This window comes from Monodelphis domestica, chromosome 7, assembly GCF_027887165.1.
Source record: "Monodelphis domestica isolate mMonDom1 chromosome 7, mMonDom1.pri, whole genome shotgun sequence".
In the NCBI taxonomy this organism is placed as follows: domain Eukaryota; kingdom Metazoa; phylum Chordata; class Mammalia; order Didelphimorphia; family Didelphidae; genus Monodelphis; species Monodelphis domestica.
Genome location: NC_077233.1, coordinates 152,163,715 through 152,183,852, shown reverse-complemented (window position 1 = coordinate 152,183,852; position 20,138 = coordinate 152,163,715). Strand labels below are relative to the sequence as shown.

Genomic DNA, 20,138 nt, shown 5'->3' with positions numbered 1-20,138 from the left:
TTGTCTCAAAGTACTACTTCATTTTTATACCAGTGAGGCCAGGGCTTCCACTTCCACTGAGTTTTTGACACTATCACATGCTTTCTTTCCTGAGTTTCCAACCACACACACAATTTCTTCCTCTTTCCCTGTTCCCAGGATTATATGTAGTATTTTAGCTGGGAATTGATCTGATATATTAGTTCAAGGGAAAACACACTAAAGACAGTGAGTAGAATATAGTTTAAATGGGAATTAGAAAATTTTACTCAAGGTTTTTGTAGGATAGTACAATATACCATGTAAAATACTGTGTGTGTGTGTGTGTGTGTGTGTGTGTGTGTGTATGTATGTATGTACATTTTAAACCCTTACCTCCCATCTTAGAATCAATACTAGGTATTGGTTCCAAGGTAGAAGAGCGGTAAGGCCTTGGCAATGGAGATTAAGTGACTTGTCCTAGGTCACACAGCTAGGAAGTTTCTGAGGCCAGACTTAAACCCAAGACCTCCCATCTCTGGGCCTGGCTCTAGATATAATTTTTGAAACTCCCTCTTACCAAACTTCCTACCTGGCCTTGACTATGACCAATTCTAATTCTTTTGCTTTGGACTTGGGCACCTGAGCTACTGCTATCTCAACCATTTGGATCAGGGGTCCCCAAACTTTTTACATAGGGGGCCAGCTCACCGTCCCTCAGACTGTTGGAGGACCAGACTACAAAAAAAAAAACAAACAAATTATGAACAAATCCATATACTGCTGTCTGGTATAGAGGAGGCTGCAGTGCTGGGTGAGGGGCCTGTCACACCTTGCACAGGCCCATCCCCACCACCACTATACCGGGCAGCAGTATACACAGTGCGGAATCCCCTCCCCCAGATCGCTGCCCACCATGCTGACATCTTCCATTGTGCAGCCACTTAATCCTTTGCACAACACCTCGTTCTCATTCAGTTACTCTCAGAATAAGGCGCCACACAAAGGATTATGTCACTGGAAGTAGTACTGTTTGTGAGTGAGGCCTCACTTTGCAGCGCCGCCACATACAGTATTCCTCTCACTGACCACCAATGAAAGAGGTGCCCCTTCTGGAAGTGCGGTGGAGGCCAGATAAATGGCTTCAGGGGGCTGCAGTTTTGGGACCCCTGATTTAGATTCTGTTTCTTCTACAAGTCTAGGGATTAAGCTGATTCAGGAGCTGCCAAGGCTTGCTGCTAGACTGTGCTCCACCCTTACCCCATTGTGACATTCCTTATCTGTCACCTTTTTGTTCCACCACTTTAGAATTCATTTTGAGGCATTATTTTAAAGTTGTTGGAAGGGAATTTGAGAGAACTCAGACCCATTTCTGCCTTTACTGTCTTGGCTCTTTCCACTAATTTTTAACCTCTTTTTATTTACTGGGTCCTTTCCTATTATAGTTAGACATTCCCAGATCTTTCCAGCCTTGCAAAATGTTCACTTAGTGGTTTTGCTCTTTAAGTTATTGTTAGCCAACAAGCATTTATAGGGCTTACTATATTTCAGGCATTGTACTAAGCTCTGGTGATACAAAAGAAAGGCTCAAACTCAGCTCCTGCTTTCCAGGAGCTCACATTTTAATTGGATAAACAACACACTACGAATAATATTGTACATTCATAATACCTACTGTATAAATGGAAAATAATATTAAAGGGATGGCACTGGTTGGTATCAGAGTAGGGTGAGAGTATCAGGAAAAGTCTTCTACAAAAACTAGTTATTTATCTGAGTTTTAAAGAGAAAGGAATTATAGGAGGCAAAGGTGATAAAGTATAGCATTCCAGACAAGGTTGACGACCAGATCAAAGCCATGGAGACAGTAAATGGAACATTATGAAGAAGACCAAATAGGCTCATGTAGCTTGACTGGAAAGTGCATGGAGAGGAATGGTATGTAAGAAGATGGGAAAAGCAGGAAGGGACCAGATTGTAAAGAACTTTAAATGCCAGACATGGGGATTTCTATTTGAGGTAACAGGGAATCACTAGAGTTTATTGAGTAGGATTAGATCTGTACTTTAGGAAAATCATTTTGGCAGCTGGGTGGAGGATGGATTGGACCTGATTAAGGAAGACTAATTAAGAGGCTATTGCAATGGTCCAGGAGAGATAATGAGAAGTAAAACTAAGGTAGAGGCAATATAATTAGAGAAAATGGGGGATATCAGTAAGAAAGAAATATGAAAAATATCAGGAGAGTTAGGAATCAAGAATGATAATACTATACTAAATAAACTAAACTAAGCTAAAATAAACCTGGATGATTATAAGGGTGTTGAAGCCTAGGCCTGTAATTGATAAGTTCAGAAGAAGGGTTGGTTTGGTGAGGAAAATTAGTTGATTTTTAGTCATGTGGAGTTCAAAATGCTATGAACTTGACAGTTTGAAATGTCTCATAGGAAATAGGCAGTGTGAAACTGCTGGAGTTTAGGATTAGGGCTGGTTTTCTTAGATATAGAAGTCCTATGCATAGAGATGATAGATGAAACTAGAGGAGTTGGTAGGGTCACCAAGTGGAAGAATATAGGGCTAAGAGAGAGCCCAGAGGTATATCTGCAGTGTAAATCATGGATGAAGAGGAGTGGTCAGATAGGTAGGAAGACAGGAAAGAGCAGTATGACAAAGCTAGAGGGGAGAAGTGATCTAGGAAGAAGTTAGTCTAGTCCAATGGTGGTGAAACTTTTAGAGACCAAGTGCCCAAACGGCAACCTCATGCCACATGTGAACCCCCACCTTACCCCCAACAGGGGAGTGAGGAAGTGCTCCCATTGGTCTGTTGGGCAGAGGGGTGGGTCTAGGATCTCTCCTCTCTAAACTTGGCTCTCAATCCACTGAACCACCTAGCACCATGTGCCCCACCCCCCATTTATTTAGTAGTGAAAGAGAGGAAGCAAACACAACAAGCATGTTCTCTCTGAGTTTCTGTGACATTACTCTGTCATGAATCTTTTCCTGTCTATTGAATTGATCATTTAATTGATTAATCATTAAGCATTTGTTGTCTGCTCTGTAGACAGTTCCTACTTATAAGGAGTTTATATTCTAAGAGGAGGGTACAATAAGAGTGGAGATAACTAAGGAAAGGAGTTTTATTCCAGGTAATTCAAAGCCATTATCAATGGAGGTTGGTTGGTTGCCATACCTTTTTTTTTCTTTTAAACATTATTTTATTTGTTCATTTTCATACATTATTCCTTGGAAACGAATATCATTTTCTTTTCCTCCCCCCTCCTGCCACCCCACCCATAGCCGACACGCGATTCCACTGGGTGTCACATGTGTCCTTGATTCGAACCCATTTCCATGTTGTTGGTATTTGCATTAGGGTGTTCATTTAGCGTCTCTCCTCAGTCATGTCCCTTCAACCCCTGTAGTCCAGCAGTTGCTTTTCCTCAGTGTTTTTACTCCCACCGTTTGTGCTCTGCTTGTGGATAGTGTTTTTTCTCCTAGATCCCTGCAGAATGTTCAGGGACATTGCATTGCCACTAATGGAGAAGTCCATTACCTTCGATTGTACCACAGTGTATCAGTCTCTATGTACAGTGTTTTACTGGTTCTGCTCCTTTCGCTCTGCATCACTTCCTGGAGGTTGTTCTAATCTCCATGGAATTCCTCCACTTTATTATTCCTTTTAGCACAATACTATTCTATCACCAACATGTGCCACAATTTGTTTAGCCATTCCCCAATTGAAGGGCATCCCCTCATTTTCCAATTTTTGGCCACCACAAAGAGCAAAGCTATGAATATTCTTGTGTAGGTCTTTTTCCTTATTATCTCTTTGGGGTACAAACCCAGCAGTGCTATGGCTGGGTCAAAGGGCAGGCAGTCTTTTATCACCCTTTGGACATAGTTCCAAATTGTCCTCCGGAATGGTTGGATCAATTCACAACTCCACCAGCAGTGAATTAATGTCCCAACTTTGCCACATCCCCTCCAGCATTCATTGCTTTCTTTTGTGATCGTGTTGGCCAATCTGCTAGATGTGAGGTGATACCTCAGAGTTATTTTGATTTGCATCTCTCTGCTTATAAGAGATTTAGAACACTTTTTCCTGTACTTATTAATAGTTTGGATATCTTTAATTGAAAACTGCCTGTTCATATCCCTTGCCCATTTATCAATTGGAGAATGGCTTGATTTTTTGTACAATTGATTTAGCTCTTTGTAAATTTGAGTAATTAGATCTTTGTCAGACGATTTGTTATGAAAATTGTTTCCCAATTTGTTGTTTCCCTTCTCATTTTGGTTATATTGGTTTTGTTTGTACAAAAACTTTTTAATTTGATGTAATCAAAATTGTTTATTTTACATTTTGTGACTCTTAATAAGTCTTGCTTGGTTTTAAAGTCTTTCCCTTCCCAAAGGTCTGACATGTATACTATTCTGTGTTCACCTAATTTACTTATAGTTTCCTTCTTTATGTGGGAGTCATTCACCCATTCTGAGGTCATCTTGGTGTAGGGTGTGAGGTGTTGATCCAAACCTATTCTCTTCCACACTGTCTTCCAGTTTTCCCAGCAGTTTTTGTCAAATAGTGGCTTTTTGTCCCCAAAGCTGGGATCTTTGGGCTTGTCATACACTGTCTTGCTGAGGTCACTTACGCCGAGTCTATTCCACTGATCCTCCTTTCAGTCTCTTAGCCAGTACCAAATTGTTTTGATGATGACTGCTTTATAATAGAGTTTGAGATCTGGGACTGCAAGGCCACTTTCCTTTGTATTTTTTCCCCATTATTTCTATGGAAATCCTTGATCCTTTGTTCTTCCAAATGAACTTTGTTATGATTTTTTCTAATTCAGTAAAAAAATTTTTTTGAAGTTCAATTGGAATAGCACTAAATAGATAGATGAGTTTGGGTAGGATGGTCATTTTTTTTTATATTGGCTCGTCCTATCCATGAGCATTTAATGTTTTTCCAATTGCTCAAGTCTAGTTTTAGTTGTGTGGCGAGTGTTTTGTAATTGTGTTCATATAGTTCCTGTGTTTGTCTCGGTAGATAGATTCCTAAGTATTTTATTTTGTCTAAGGTGATTTTGAATGGGATTTCTCTTTCTAATTCTTGCTGCTGAGCTGTGTTGGAAATATATAGAAATGCTGATGACTTATGGGGGTTTATTTTCTATCCTGCAACTTTGCTAAAGTTGTTGATTATTTCGACTAGTTTTTGGTTGAATCTCTAGGATTCCTTAAGTAGGCCATCATATCATCCACAAAGAGCGATAACTTGGGTCTCCTCCTTGCCTATTTTAATGCCTTCAATTTCTTTTTCTTCTCTAATTGCTACTGCTAGTGTTTCTAGTACAGTGTTAAATAGAGGAGGTGATAATGGGCATCCTTGTTTCACTCCTGATCTTATTGGGAATGCATCTAGTTTATCCCCATTGCAGATGATGGTTTTAGATATATACTGTTTATTATTTTTAGGAACAACCCTTCTATTCCTATGCTTTCTAGTGTTTTCAGTAGGAATGGGTGTTGTATTTTATCAAAGGCTTTTCTGCATCTATTGAGATAATCATATGATTTTTGTTGGTTTGCTTGTTGATATGGTCAATTATGTGGATGGTTTTCCTAATATTGAACCAGTTCTGCATTCCTGGTAAAAATCCTACTTGATCATAGTGAATGACCCTCCTGATCACTTGCTGGAGTCTTTTTGCTAGTATCCTATTTTAAGATTTTTGCATCTATATTCATTAGGGAGATTGGTCTATAGTTTTCTTTCTCCATTTATGCCCTGCCTGGCTTTGGAATCAGTACCATGTTTGTGTCATAAAAGAAATTTGGTAGAACTCCCTCTTTGCTTATTATGTCAAAGAGTTTGTATAGTATTGGGATTAGCTGTTCTTTGAATGTTTGATAGAATGTACTGGTCGATCCATCAGGCCCTGGGGATTTTTTCTTAGGGAGTTCTTTGATGGTCTGTTGGATTTCTTTTTCTGATATGGGATTATTTAAAAATTCTAATTCTTCTTCTATTAGTCTAGGTAATTTATATTTTTGTAAATATTCATCCATATCGCCTAGATTGGTATATTTATTGCCATATAATTGGTCAAAGTAGTTTTTAATGATTGCCTTAATTTCCTCTTCTTTGGAGGTGATGTCCCCCATTTCATCTTTGATGCTGTTAATTTGCTTTTCTTCTTTCCTTTTTAAAATTAGATTTACCAGTACTTTTTCTATTTTTTTTCTTCAAAATACCAGCTTCTAGTCTTATTTATTAGTTCAATAGTTCTGTCACTCTTGATTTTATTAATTTCTCCCTTAGGTTTTAGGATCTCTAGTTTGGTTTTCTTCTGGAGGCTTTTAATTTGTTCGCTTTCAAGTTTTTTGATTTGCATTTCCAATTCATTGATCTCTGCCCTCCCTAATTTGTTAATATATGTACTCAGGGATATGAATTATCCTCTGTGTACTGCTTTGGCTGCATCCTATAGGGTTTGAAAGGATATCTCATCATTGTCATTTTCCTCAATGAAATTATTCATTGTTTCTATGGTTTGTTCAGTAACTAACTGATTTTGGAGTATCATATTATTTTATTTCCAATTGATTTTTAATTTTGCTCTCCATGTACCCTTACTGATCATTATTTTTATTGCCTTATGATCTGAAAAGTTTGTATTTATTATTTCTGCTTTTTTGCCTTTGTATGCCATGTTTCTGTGACTTAGTGTATGATCAGTCTTTGTGAATATGCCATGTGGTGCTGAGAAGGTGTATTCCTTTTTGTTCCTATTTATTTTTCTCCATATGTCTATTAACTCTGATTTTTCCAAGATTTCATTCACATCTTTTACCTCTTTCTTATTTAATTTTTGATTTGATTTATTTAAATTTGATAATGGTTGTTTTAGGTATCCCACTAATATTGTTTTACTGTCTATTTCCTCCTTCAATTCTCCTAGTTTCTCCATTAGAAATTTGCGTGCTATACCATTTGGTGCATACATGTTGATTAGTGAGATTTCCTCGTTGTCTATACTCCCTTTTAACAGAGTATATTTACTTTCCGTATTCCTTTTAATCAGGTCTATTTTTGCTTTAGCTTTGTCAGATATCATGATTGCAACTCCTGCCTTCTTTCTATCAGTCGAGGCCCAAAAGGTCTTACTCCATCCTTTAATTCTGACCTTGTGAGTATCTATCTGCCTCATGTGTGTTTCTTGAAGACAACATATAGTAGGGTTTTGGATTCTAAACCATTTTGCTATTCATCTACATTTTATGGGTGAGTTCATCCCATTCACGTTCAAAGTCATGATTATCACTTGTGGCATTTTGATATCCTTCCCTAATTCTGACCTTTCTTCTTTAGCTAGTAGTGGTAGTCTCTCAGTGACTGAGAATGACAATTTTCTTTGTGCATTATCATCTATTGATGTACCCTCATGTGGCTTTCAAGTCCAAAGACTGAGGCACAAAGTTTGTGGTATATGGGGCATGGGGTGCCAGTTGTTATGGGAGGTGTGGTTGTGGCCTGGTGTTGGCGTTTACGCGCAGCGGCAAGATGTCGACGTTGTTCATCTTCAAAGGTGGTGGCGGTATGGTGAATGTGGGTTCGCCAACTGCTTGTGACAGAGGCAGCAAGTTCTAGTTGCTTTGGTGTAATGCCAGCCCACTTCAAGTTTGACTTGAACTGATCCTTGAATCTTTTCTTTGGTCGACTTTGTTTCCTGAGTCCAGCTGACAGTTCACCATAGAATACCTATCTTGGTATTCACTGTGGGTCCATGCAGATGACTGTCCAGACCATCGTAGCTGGGTTTTGATGACCATTACTTTGATGCTGGTAGAGTTGGCTCTGTCGAGGACAGATTGTTCAGTGTGGAAATTGCAAGTTCTTGTGTGACCCTGATTGGCATTGTTTTATATCTAAATTTTCTTTTTCTGGCTTCTTGTAAGATTTTTTTCTTTTGCTTGAATGCTTTGGAATTTGGCAATTACATTCCTGGGAGTTGTCTTTTGGGGATTTAGTGTAGAGGGTGCTCTGTGAACTCTTTCAATGCTTATATTGCCCCCTTGTTCTAGAATCTCCTGGCAGTTTCCTTGGATGATATCTTGTATTATGATATCAAGATTACTGTTTATTTCTGGCTTTTCTGGTAGACCAATGCTTCTCAGATTGTCTCTCCTTCCTGTTTTCCAGTTCTGTCACCTTGTCATTCAGATATTTTATGTTTTCTTCTAATTCATTAATTTTTTTTTACTTTGCTTTATTGATTCTTGCTGTTTTGCAATATCATTGGTTTCCAGTTGCTCAATTCTGGTCCTTAAGGCATGATTTTCTGCTTTGATGTTTTGGCATTCAGCTGTAATTTTTTGGTTCTCTAATATAATTTGTTGGTTTTCTCTTTGAACCATTTCCCACTTCTCTTTCCAGAGGACTTCCATCTTTCTGATGATAAGCTCCATTTGAGTCTCTTATAGGGCTTGTGGACAATTTTCATTTTTTTTTTCGGTTTTGCCTTTGAGTTTCATTCAGTATTTCCTCTGTAGTTTGGCTTTTTCCTCCATAAAACGTTTTGGCGGTCGTAGTCTTCTTTTTTCATTTCTTGCTGAGATTTTGTGGCTCCTGTGCACAGTTAGCCATTTTTTCTGAATGTTTTCAGTTCTTTCTTTAGTCAGAAATCAGTCTGCTAAGCAGGTTTATTTTTGTGTATGGAGTTAATGAGTAGGTTCTCGGTTTTCCTCAGTCCTTTGTGGCTTTTCTCAGTGCCTTCCTCCAGGGGGTACTCAGTGTCTGCTCTCTCTTGCCTGCCTGGTTTTCCAGTTTAGTTACTTTTGGGGGTGGGTCCCCAGCAGACCTGGTTAATTCACAAGTACTCCCCCCCCCAAAAAAAAATTCTCCCTGTTCGTTCCAGAGGGACTCCTGTCTCACTCCCTGGCTCTGGTAGGCGTGCTGGCTCTGGGCACCTGAAGTCTGCTCTCTCTCATGTCTTGAGTTTTTCTTTCTAGCTGCCTTAAGTGGGGGGTGGGGGTCCCCTGCTGTCCTAGTCAACTCACAAGGGCGCAGAAGTGCCCTCTCCTTGCTTCAGAGGAGCCCCTTGCCTGTTCGTCTCAGCATGTGCTGGCCCCAGCTCTGGCCCTATAGGTGTGTGTGTGTGGGGGGGCAGGCTGGATCCGCTCATGTTTGCATTTGGGTGGAAGATCTTTCCCCCTCTTATAGGCTGGTAAAGCCTCGATCCCACACACCTTCACTGATGGTCTCCGCTCTACAGCTCCTCCGCTCCTCTGATATAGATTCTTAAGGTCTTTTGGGGTGATTCTTATCGGTGTATGTCGGTGTGTGTCAGGGAGAGTGAGTAAGCCATGTTTAGCTGGCCACCATGCTTACCCGGAAGCCCCTGCCTTGCCTTTTCTAATATGAATGCTAGTATTGAGGCAGCTAGGTGATAAAGTGGATAAAGCTTTGGTCCTGGAATCAAGAAGACCTGTCTATGCCTTCAGTTATGCAGGGTTTTTATCCATGTCCATTCTTTCTTGCGTTCCCTCAGAATCTCAGCTTAGATACCTTCCTTCACATTTCAGTTTCATTCATACACTTCCCAGTTCCCAAAGCCAGTCATTTGCCAAGGTTTATTGATTTCACTACTTCAACATCCTTTGTGCATGTACTTATTTCTTTTTTTTTTACCATGAATGTCTTAGAATAGATCTTTTGACTTTTTGCCTGGACTATTGCAATAATCTAATTGATCTCTCTGTCTCAAATCTCTCCTTTCTACAGGAGTGTGATAGCACCATGGTTAGAGTGCTGTGCCTATAGTCAGGAATACTTGAATTCAAATCTGACCTCAGACACTAGCTATATGGCATGGGACAAGCCACATATGTCTGTCTCAGTTTCCTCAAATGAAAAATGTTGATAATAATAACACTTGCCTCCCAGAGCTATTATAAGGATTAAATAAGATGATGTTTGTAAAATGCTTAGCACAATACCAGGCACATAGTAGGCACTTAAATGCTTGTTTACTTTCTACCCTTATGCCTTTCTACTCATCCATATTCCATACATCTTATGAATTGTTTGTTCTAAAGCACAAGTCTTAAAAAGTTCGTAGACTCTCAGAGACTCTCTATTGTCTTTAGGATAAAATATAGACTCTTGTCATTTAAAGCCTTTCACAGTCTGACTCTAGTCCATTTTTCCAGGTTAATTATATATTACTTTCCCTCGCTTTCCACTTTAACCAAACTGGCATGCATGCTATCCCCTATATGTGACATTCCATCTACTAGGAGAGTATAATTGGGGGAGGGAGGAACCACTGGATTTTGACTCAGAGGACCTGGGTTCAGATCTCAGCTCAGTTGCTATCTTTGTGCCCTTGAGCAAGTCACTTAACTTTTCTGGGCCTCAGTTGCTTCAGCTATAAAATTAGGATGTTAGATTAGATGATCTCTAAGAAGGAGAATCTCTTCTAACTCTAAATCTCTAATTCCATTATTGTGTTTCAAAAACCTTGCACAGAATGTCACCAGTGCCTGGAATATTCTCCTTCCTCTCCTTGAAGCCTTTTAGTTCTTTTCCAGGTTCAACTCAAGTGTCACCTCCTTCAACAAGTTTTTCCTGATTCCCCTAGTATAAATCTTCTCTTCACTCCACTTCTATTATCCATATTTTCCTTTTAACATTTGTTTGTTTATTTCATAAATATCCTAAATGTACTTACCAATGAATATAGTATCTCCCAATAGAATTTAAGTTCCATAAAGGAGTTGGAACTCCCATTTCACTTTTTTATTTGTATCTTCAGTGCTTAGCCCTGAACACATAGACACTTAATAAATGCTTATTTAACAATGGATTTATTTATTAGATTTCTGAAAGCATAATAGAGAAGGTGGTGTGATTTTTATGGGCTTGTACATTTCTAGTTTTAACTAATTTATCTTTTTTTTTAATATTTTTAATCTAGAGCTCTAAACGAGAGTGGAAACCTCTGGAGGATCGAAGTTGTACAGATTTACCATGGCTACTACTTTTCATCCTCTTCTGCCTTGGGATGGTAAGGATACTCTCCTACATGGAGAAGTAAAACAATGATAAATCATTGAGCAGAGGAATCTTGAATATATGTTTTACATATTCCTTCCTTTCCCTATTTCTGATTTCTGGAAGGATTGTGTTTCTTTAAGTCTGATCTGGTCAGACTATGTAATTTTATGTTTATTTTCTTCTACAGGGAAACTGTTACACAAGTTAAGAAGAAGTTTAACTTTGAAGCCTCATTTAGTAAAGAATTTTTAACCTCTTAAGTTTCTAATGTCATACTACTTGCTGAATGTTAGTGGTAGAATCTAAGAATTATTTTCATTATTACATGTTTGCCAGTATTGATTTTGATTTCTAAATGAGATGCTTTGAAGCAGTGCAAGTACAAAACCCTGTGTTTTTGTAGTTCCTTGCAGTTTCTGGCATATCAAGTTTTACAGGTGATTTTTCTTAGTAGCTTCCATTTTGTGAAATCTGGCATATAGAAAATGCTGTATATAGAGAATTTGTTCTTGTTTCTAAAATTACCTGTTGAACAATTAGAAGAGATAATACTAACATTTTAAAACATTTCAGTTAATTCTCTATGTATTTCATTACTCTAAGTAACTTAAGCTATTAAAAAAAACTAATTGAAAGATAAAATTTACACACTTAAAACTGTTGTTCTATAGTTAATCTCTTCTCTGAGTAGTAGAATCATTTGTGAATTAGTGTAAAATTCTCCCCCAATCCCTGTAATTTTTTTTTGCTTTGGTTTTAAAAATCCTAGGTTGATCTAGTTGTAAGTGAAATAAAATGCATTGCAAAACTTAAAGCACTATATAAATGCTAGTTATATTTTTTATTTTTAAACATGTTTAGAAAAATTGCCATATTTTCATTATTATAAAATTCTTTACATATATGGTCTTGGGTGACCCAGGCATTTTGGTTAAATGGCTTTGTATGTAAAATAACAATGCAGGACTTGATAATGCTCTATGGTCCATTCCAGTTCTAAATTTCTGTGAGTCAGAGTCCAATCTGAATTTAAATGGTTTCATGTATAATAAATATCTCATTGGAAAATTATGCTTTTTGAAGAAGTATTTAATATAAGTAAGTTTAATTTTTTTAACCATTTGTATTATTACCATTTTAAAATGGACTTTTCTAGCAAGCACATAAAAGGAAAGTTTGCTACATGTTTGGGTTACTTTTATTAGCATGACTTTTTCATCTGGTTTAAATTCAATCTTGTAATAAGAACTTATCCCATTTTAAAACTTCTAAAGCACTAACAAAATATGAAGCTAAAATTTTTTCAGAGGGTTTGCTTTTTAGAAAGGCTCAGATCTGGCCTCAGACACTTCCCAGCTGTGTGACCCTGGGCAAATACTTAACCCCCATTGCCTAGCCCTTACCACTCTTCTGCCTTGGAACCAATACATAGAATTTTTCCAAGATTGAAGGTAAGGGTTTAAAAAAAAAAAGTTCAGGAAAGTTGGACTTGTCTAATTTTTAATTTCTGCATTCTTTGGCTTTTTTATTCATTCATTCAAATAAGCCATTTAGGCTTTAGTAAAAACCTTATGATTCTTTATGGGAACTTATAAGTTTAGAAATCAATTTGTCAGAAAGTACTGACAATAATCCCTTTGTATCCTTTTGTATCTTGAGAAAAGATAGTATCAAATGAGAGTGTTTAGTAGAATATTACAGTGGATAGGATACTTTAAAAATCTTACTAGTTAAACCTCCCTTGTATTACATTTCTATTAGATGATCATATACCTTCTGCTTGAACCCTCCTGATGTTGGGGAGGTTATTCATTCAAGAAAGTGTGGTGTCTTGTTGGACAACTGTGCTTGGAAAGTTTTTCCTTTTAATAAGTCATATCTGCCACCAAACCCTAACCCAAAACTTGGACCAATTGGTTTTGCTTCTGCCCTTTGGAAGAATACAGAATAAATGGTTTTTTTCTTTTACATAAATGTTAGACTGTATTCAAATATTTGAAAATAATAAAATCTACCAAAACCTAATCATTTTCAGCCTAAGGTCCCCATTTTCTTCAAGATAAATATATCATTCAATTTTAATTTTATATCATTTAATTAAAACTTTCATAGGTTTTAAAAATTGTTTTATATTTTACATATAGCCACCACTAAAAAGTATTTTATCTATGGAAAATATGTTCTGTGTTCTAAGTAACTGACTTCTAATTAAATATGTGAGGCAAAATACCTTTATCTTAAGCCCTATGTGGTGAGGGAATATGTTATAATGGAAAAGAACTTGAATTTGGTGTGAAAAGACCTTGGTTCAGATCTTAGCTCTGCTACTGGTTAACATTCTGATCTTGAGTCAATCAGTTTCCTCTTTAGACCTCTGTTTCTGAATCTGAATGTTAGGGAATTGAACTAGATATTCTTAAAATTCCTTTTAAGCTTTAAATTGGATGAATCTGTTTGGTGAGGTGAATTTATGCATTTGCTCTGGACTTTATAATAAAAAGTAATGGAAGCTCTAAGAGTAGTTTGGGCTTTTTATTTAAGAGATATGAGGAAATTAGTAGTTCAGTTTTACCTTCTGCCTAAGAGCACTTTAAAAATGTTGACATGTTTATTTTTCTAGCCATATAGATTCTAGCAGGTTGTCAATTCAGGCAGAACATATATAAATATGCATGCACAGAGAGCAGAGGTAGTTAGTGCTACAACAGAATTAAGACTATGGACTTTTTTTCTGATTTTAATTGTGGCATAAATAACGTTGGGTCTTTCAGAATTATGTGTATGAAACATGTATTATACTATGATTTTGATTTTTTTCTGTGGTAATAGTTCTCTACAATGCAATTTAGGGAATGACTAGCTTTCTGTGCTAAAATATTTTAATGTAATGGTAATTAATATAATTTTGATGACAATTAAGACCTATTGTATACACTTAAAATGCAAAAATAATAGCTTTGTTTAATTCCAGAATGATTTTTTAAAAGATTCTTTAATGGCAGTTAGGGATTATCAAATTATGTAGCATAGAAATAGGCAGAGACTCAAAAAGGTATGCTACCCATCATTGTTCCCTGGAGTGAATACTCTACTGCTTCTTTTAGTCAATCTAGTTTAAAATGACTCCATCTTCAAAGTCTACAATTTTTTTCTCTTGAGACTTTCTTTCTCTTGTATACCTCTTTCTTGTGTCCTTATATTCAAACTGTAAGCAGACCTTGTAGAAAGTTGCTTCAATATTTTATCATATAGTTACTAATACATTATAACCAAACCCAACTATGAAGTATGGATCTGCATTGTAACATATTTCATCCAGTTGCCAATTGTAACCTACTTTTCTAGAGAAAAATAGCTTTCCCCATAATTGTGTATTCCTGTTACCAGTTAAGGACATTACGTGGGATATTCCTATGTATCCAGTGTATTTCAGTTCTTCCTTACGGATTTTGTAACCAATCTTTCAGATATAACTGAATTGTTATCTACTTTTGACTGACCTCTTAATTACACAAAATCTTTTGATTTACTTATTTTCATTTCTTCATAGCTTTTTGTAGTTCTCCCCCCCCCCCCCCCCATGTTGCACAGGTTTTTTTAACTTATGATCTTTTAAAAATAATATTGCTACTTGTTGGAAAAATTATATTCCAGTTGTTGTTTCATCTCTATTTTTAGCCTAAAATTACTGTAGATTTTTTGCAACTTTTTTGATATACTATGTGCTCTTTTGCCCTTTTAATTGAAAACAATTGGCATAAGTAACATTATTGCTTTCCAAGTTTTTTCATCAGCCATCTCCATTTGATGAAGAGTTTCTCTTCAGTTTATTAATGTTTGTCTTTTGTAAAATGATATTTCATAATTTTTAACTTATAAAAACCTCTTAATATAACATGTGTATGTACTTATTTCTTGTAATACTGAAAAAGGATTTAATAGCTGTCAAACAGGTGATCTTATGAATAGAAATTTGAAGTATGTAGGGTTTTTTTAATGAATTTTATAGCTCTTTTATTTTTACATCACTTACATTTCTGTGGGTATACTTCACTCATTTCTTTTCCAGAGATACATCTTCTATAACATGGAGTAAAAGTGAGATGATTAGGAGAAATCCAACAAAACCAATCAGTTCAATGAAAAGCCTGATTTTATGTCATATTGCACTCTCATAGTCTTCTACTTTTGGTATTAAAGACTTTGACTTTTGCCAAAGAGCCTTTTGACTATGATTCTTTAGAGCCAAGCTTAAGCATAATTACAAAGCATTCATTTTTATCAATTTTTTTATTTTAGTTCCATTGCTGTTGCCATTATATATGGTTTTCCTAGTTCTGCTTGTTTTACTCTGTAGCAGTTCATTTGTCTTCTCTGCTACTCCGTATTTTATCATATTCATAATTTCTTTATTAAAAAATAAATGTTATTGTTATCTTTTTATTTTACTTTACTTAAATTTCTTCCTGTATCCCTTTCCCTCTCCCCAGATGTCATTTTTTTCCAAACCCTTATCTTCCATCTTAGAATTAATACTGTGTATTGGTTCTAAGATAGAAGAGCAGTAAGGGCTAGGCAATGGGGTTAAGTGACTTGCCCAGGGTCATACAGATAGGAAGCATCTGAGGCCAGATTTGAACCTAAGATCTCTGGGACTGACTCTCAATCCTCTGAGCCACCTAGCTTGTCCCCCAGATGTCATTTCTTAAAACACAGTAATAATATTCCATTATATTCATGTACTATAACTTATTTAGCTAGTTCCCAATTAGTAGGAATCAATGTTTTTGTAGGCATTTGCTTCTTTAAAAAAAAAGAAGAAAGAAAGGTTGTTATAATTATGTTTCGTATATGTAGGACTTTTGTTTTTATAATAAGCTTCCTTAGGAGATATCTCGATCTGTAAGATCTCTGGGGTCAAAAATAAATGTGATTTTAAAAGTAGAGTGTTCTATCCCTTTTACAACAAAATGGAAAAGTAAACATGTGTTCTTCCCTTCCCATATGTGAAAGGGAATTCTTTATTCCCTTTGTCTATTTTGAGTTAATCAATCAAGAACTTAAAGTATCCCTACTTAACACTTAATAAATCACTAAATAAGAGAATTCACAAGTTACTTACTAGAAAAAGTTCACACCTACAAAGTCCACAAGCACTGTTTCCCCCTCTCCCCCCAGGCTAGGCAAATTGGGAAAGTGTTATTGGTTCCTATGAAGTGGAGGAGCTACAGAAAGTGACTCAGAAAAAGGATTATCAAAGGCAAGACTGAAAAGAAGATTCATTCATTCCTTGGCTCTTCCTGGAGAAGACTCTCCTGGAGGAAGATTCAGCAGGATTCTGCCCTGGAGGCTTGCTGGGTGAGTGACTGAAGCCAAAGGAAGAGGCTTGCATTGGTGGAACCCTTGCTGAAGACACCACTGGGACTCCTAGCTTAAGAGACTACCAGGATTACACATTGAGAGATTGGCACTTCAGGGAGCCTTTGCCAAGTGGTGAGCTGGACTTCTTAGGACAGAAATTATAGGTATCTAGTTAGGCACTACTTTCTACTTCATTCCTACTTTTCTCTCTTTTTCTCTATCTCTATTAAACTAAATAAAAACGGCTAACAGACTCATGACTTAAAAGTTAGTTTTATAAATGGTGACCACAATCGTATATTTTTTAACTCTTATATTTAGTCAAACCAATTTTAATTTTTACACATAGTAGCCAGATTTTCAGAACTGGAAGTTGAGGTATTGCACAATTTAGAGCATTTTTTTTTTTGGTGGGAAAGAGGAAGTTAGAAGTACCTTTTATACTTCACTCTGTGTCCAAGGGCAGGTCACTTAACCTCTCTGATCTTCAGTTTATTTCTAATATGGGAACAATAATATCCATTATATCTTCTTCCCAAAGTTATAGTGAGAAAATGAGATAAAGTATTAGCAATGTTTGATATAGTTAAGAGGGGCAGAAGACTAGAGTAAAGGAAATTAGTTAGGAGATTGTTATACATTTGGAATGAAAAAGATGAGAGGCATATAAAACTCAAGCAGAACTTGGTGATTGGTTATTATATTAGGGAAACAACAAAAAAATTAAATATGTCCCCAAGTGTTCAAGCTCATATGACTAGAGGTATGGTGACAGAAAATAGGAATGGGTTTTAGGGGAAAGTTGATGAGTTTGGTTATTCATGTATTTTGTGACTAGAAGTTCTAGGTAAATTAATAGCTATGGTAATCTCATTTTTTAATAATGAAACAAAAATGACCAAACTAACTGGAATTTTGTTTATAACTCTTATCAAGGCCAGTCATTGAAGTCTTCTGCCTTGATCTAAATGTTAATCCTTAAAACTACTAGCTGAGTCTCCAGGTTTATTACTGTAAATAAGACTGTAACAAACCCTCCTAGTTCAGGTAACTGAATTGGTTTGATCTCCTGTTATGGCCCTAAATGCTCTGAGGATCACAGATGAGGTCATGCTTAAAATCGCTGCTCTACCAAAACACCACAGGAAGGAAAAGAGACAGAGAGATGGACCTCTACCCAATTTATGTCCTGTTTATGTCATCACATAATGACAGGAAGTGAGTGGGGTTCTGGGGATTGTAGTTTTGATGGGGATTGTAGTTTTTAGGGTAACAGATTCTAATTATATACATTGCTGCTAGTAGAAAAGTCCATTACATGCGATTAAGCCACAGTGTATCAGTCTCTGTGTACAATGTTCTCCTGGTTCTTCTCCTTTCACTCTGCATCAGTTCTTGGAGATATTTCCAGTTCACATGGAATTCCCCCAGGTTATTATTCCTTTTTGCACAATAGTGTTCCATCACCAACATATACCACAATTTATTCAGCCACTCCCCAGTTGATGGACACGCCCTCATTTTCCAATTTTTTGCCACCATAAAGAGCGTGGTATAGTGTAACCATGAAAATGTGGGTTTCAAGACTGAATTGCCAAAACTGTAAAGATAATTTTTAGTGTCTTGTTTTAAATCAAAAATAAGTGATCGCCATGGGAAAAATTCCCAAGTATGAAAATACCCAAGTCAGCTGGGTTTTATGGAGATTTTAATTAATACAAATGAAGGAATTAAGGAAAGGGAGAGAGAGAGTAAATAGTATGAAGGGCCTAGGCCTGAGCATTAAGAGAGACTAGTCAAGTCTTTAATCACTCACCACAAGATTTGTCCCAAGCAAAAATCCAGTCCTTTACTGAAATCTTCAACTCCTGAACTGAGTTCAGAGACTCAGCTCCTCCAACTAACTCCAAACTCCCACTAATTTCAGAGAGCCAGTTCTTCCAAACTAACTCCAAACTCTGACTGCGAACTCCAACTCACTCAAATTCAATAAGTCCCTTCCTTTTAAAGAAATTTTCTCTTATGTCACCTCCCCTAAATTTTCACATCTATCAATCACAGCTTTTTTCCCAGGACTGCCCATTCTTAGTTCTCACCACTCTTTAGTTCTCACCTTCTCTGGGTAGACTAAAACTTCACACTTCTTTTGTTAAGCTTGCCTTTTGTAAGTTGCTTGACCTTTTAGGGATTAATTTAACCTTTATAGGTACTTAGCACCCTTTTGTATTAGATCTAAAAATAGACCTAGTTTAATGGTTTTTGCTTCACTATAAGTATGAGTTGGGGACTTTTCATTGTTCAGTAAGGAGTTTACAACTTTATCTTCCCCTAAGGCACTGTCATGAGTAGGGTGGAGTAATTTTAAAATTCCCAAAAGATTCCTGGTCAAGTACCTCCATTTGTTACAATAGGGAACTAGCTTAACCAAATCTTCTAAGGTACAGTCTGAGCACCAACTGATTCACAATAGTTCTGTGTTTTAACCAATGTATGTTTAATTTCTATATGGAGTTTTCATAATCAAGTCTTTTGGTTCATATGACAACACTGAAAAGTCACAGAGAAATCCAATTTTCCTCTTATAAATTATAGCAAATATCTAAAACCACAGACTACTGAAATGAAAACTAAAAGGAATCATAAATAAGTTTCCTCCATGCAGAACAGAACCTTAAAAAAAATGGCCACAAGCCAGTTTGGATAGGTAGAGGGGTCTCACAGGAAGTAGAGTAGAAATATTATATATACAGATAAACAGAATCTGATAGTCAGGAAGAAGGATCATGTCACAAAAGTTAGTGGGAACTCAGGTAGACTAGCTGAAAACTATAGGTAGCCAGGCCAAATTCTCAAAAATATACCTGAAACTAGTCACCTAATGCTCTGAAGAAGTTTAAAGCCAGTGCAAGGTCTAGCAATCAAGAGTCTGAACCCAGATCTTGATCTTGTCCTGTCAGAACTGAAGGAGGGAAAGAACCTACCCCTATACATTATTGTTCTGGGACACATGACCTCATCTGTGATCCTCAGAGCATTTAGGGCCATAACAGGAGAACAAACCAATTAAGTTACCTGAACTATGAGGGTTTGTTACAAAGCTTAAGACCTGCACAATTTCTATTATTCCTCTGGGACCTCTCAGGCCCACAGCAGGTTGATGGAATGAATTTCCAGTCATGGATTGTACAAAGAGAAGAAGATAATTTGGCTAAGGCTAGAGTCTTTAGTGGACCCACAGGAGAGTGAGACAGAATCTGGGAATTAAAGCAGGGAGTGGAACCTAGTACTAAAAAATTAATCTGTATTGGCAGAAGAAGTGGCAGTGATAGCTAGCCAAAAAAGAGGCAGGACCAAAGAAAGACAATGCAAGGCATCCAAAAGGACTGGAAAAGAATAGTGTGACCACCAAATCCCAAACCAAGAATTAAGACAGAAAAAATGAGTAAATATAAGAAAATACCACACGTAATGAAGAAATAGTATGGATTAAGACTCAGAAATTCCCATAAGAAGAAAGTAGAAAAAACAAGCAGGGCTTAGAAGGAAAAAATAGCTTGACCATAAGAGTTACAAGTGTGGCTAGAAGAAATAAAGCAAGAAAACAAAGTAATAAATTAGGAACTAAATAAGAGTTTGGATGGAAAACAATGAAAGGAACATAAATAATTTAAGCCAGATTATTCAAAACTCCAACCAAGTGGTAGGTTGTGAAAAATAGAATAGAGCCTAGAGGGGAAAAAAAAAAACATTGTAGCATTGT

The 20,138-nt window shown here is 36.6% G+C and overlaps 1 protein-coding gene across 6 annotated transcripts in view; it reads left to right on the top strand.

Moving 5' to 3' along the window:
• The window catches only part of SLC44A1 (solute carrier family 44 member 1), a 233,214-nt gene that overhangs the window by 47,631 nt on the left and 165,445 nt on the right, over window positions 1-20,138 (top strand). For 4 of the 6 annotated variants that reach the window (XM_007499029.3, XM_007499028.3, XM_056805885.1 and 1 more), the window contains exon 2: window positions 10,938-11,027. In XM_007499029.3, the coding sequence (XP_007499091.1) occupies window positions 10,938-11,027 (90 nt within the window). Of the gene's footprint in view, window positions 1-10,937; window positions 11,028-16,195; window positions 16,376-16,402; window positions 16,511-20,138 lie in introns of those variants that run through there. The other 2 variants (XM_056805883.1, XM_056805884.1) reach the window with 2 other exon arrangements.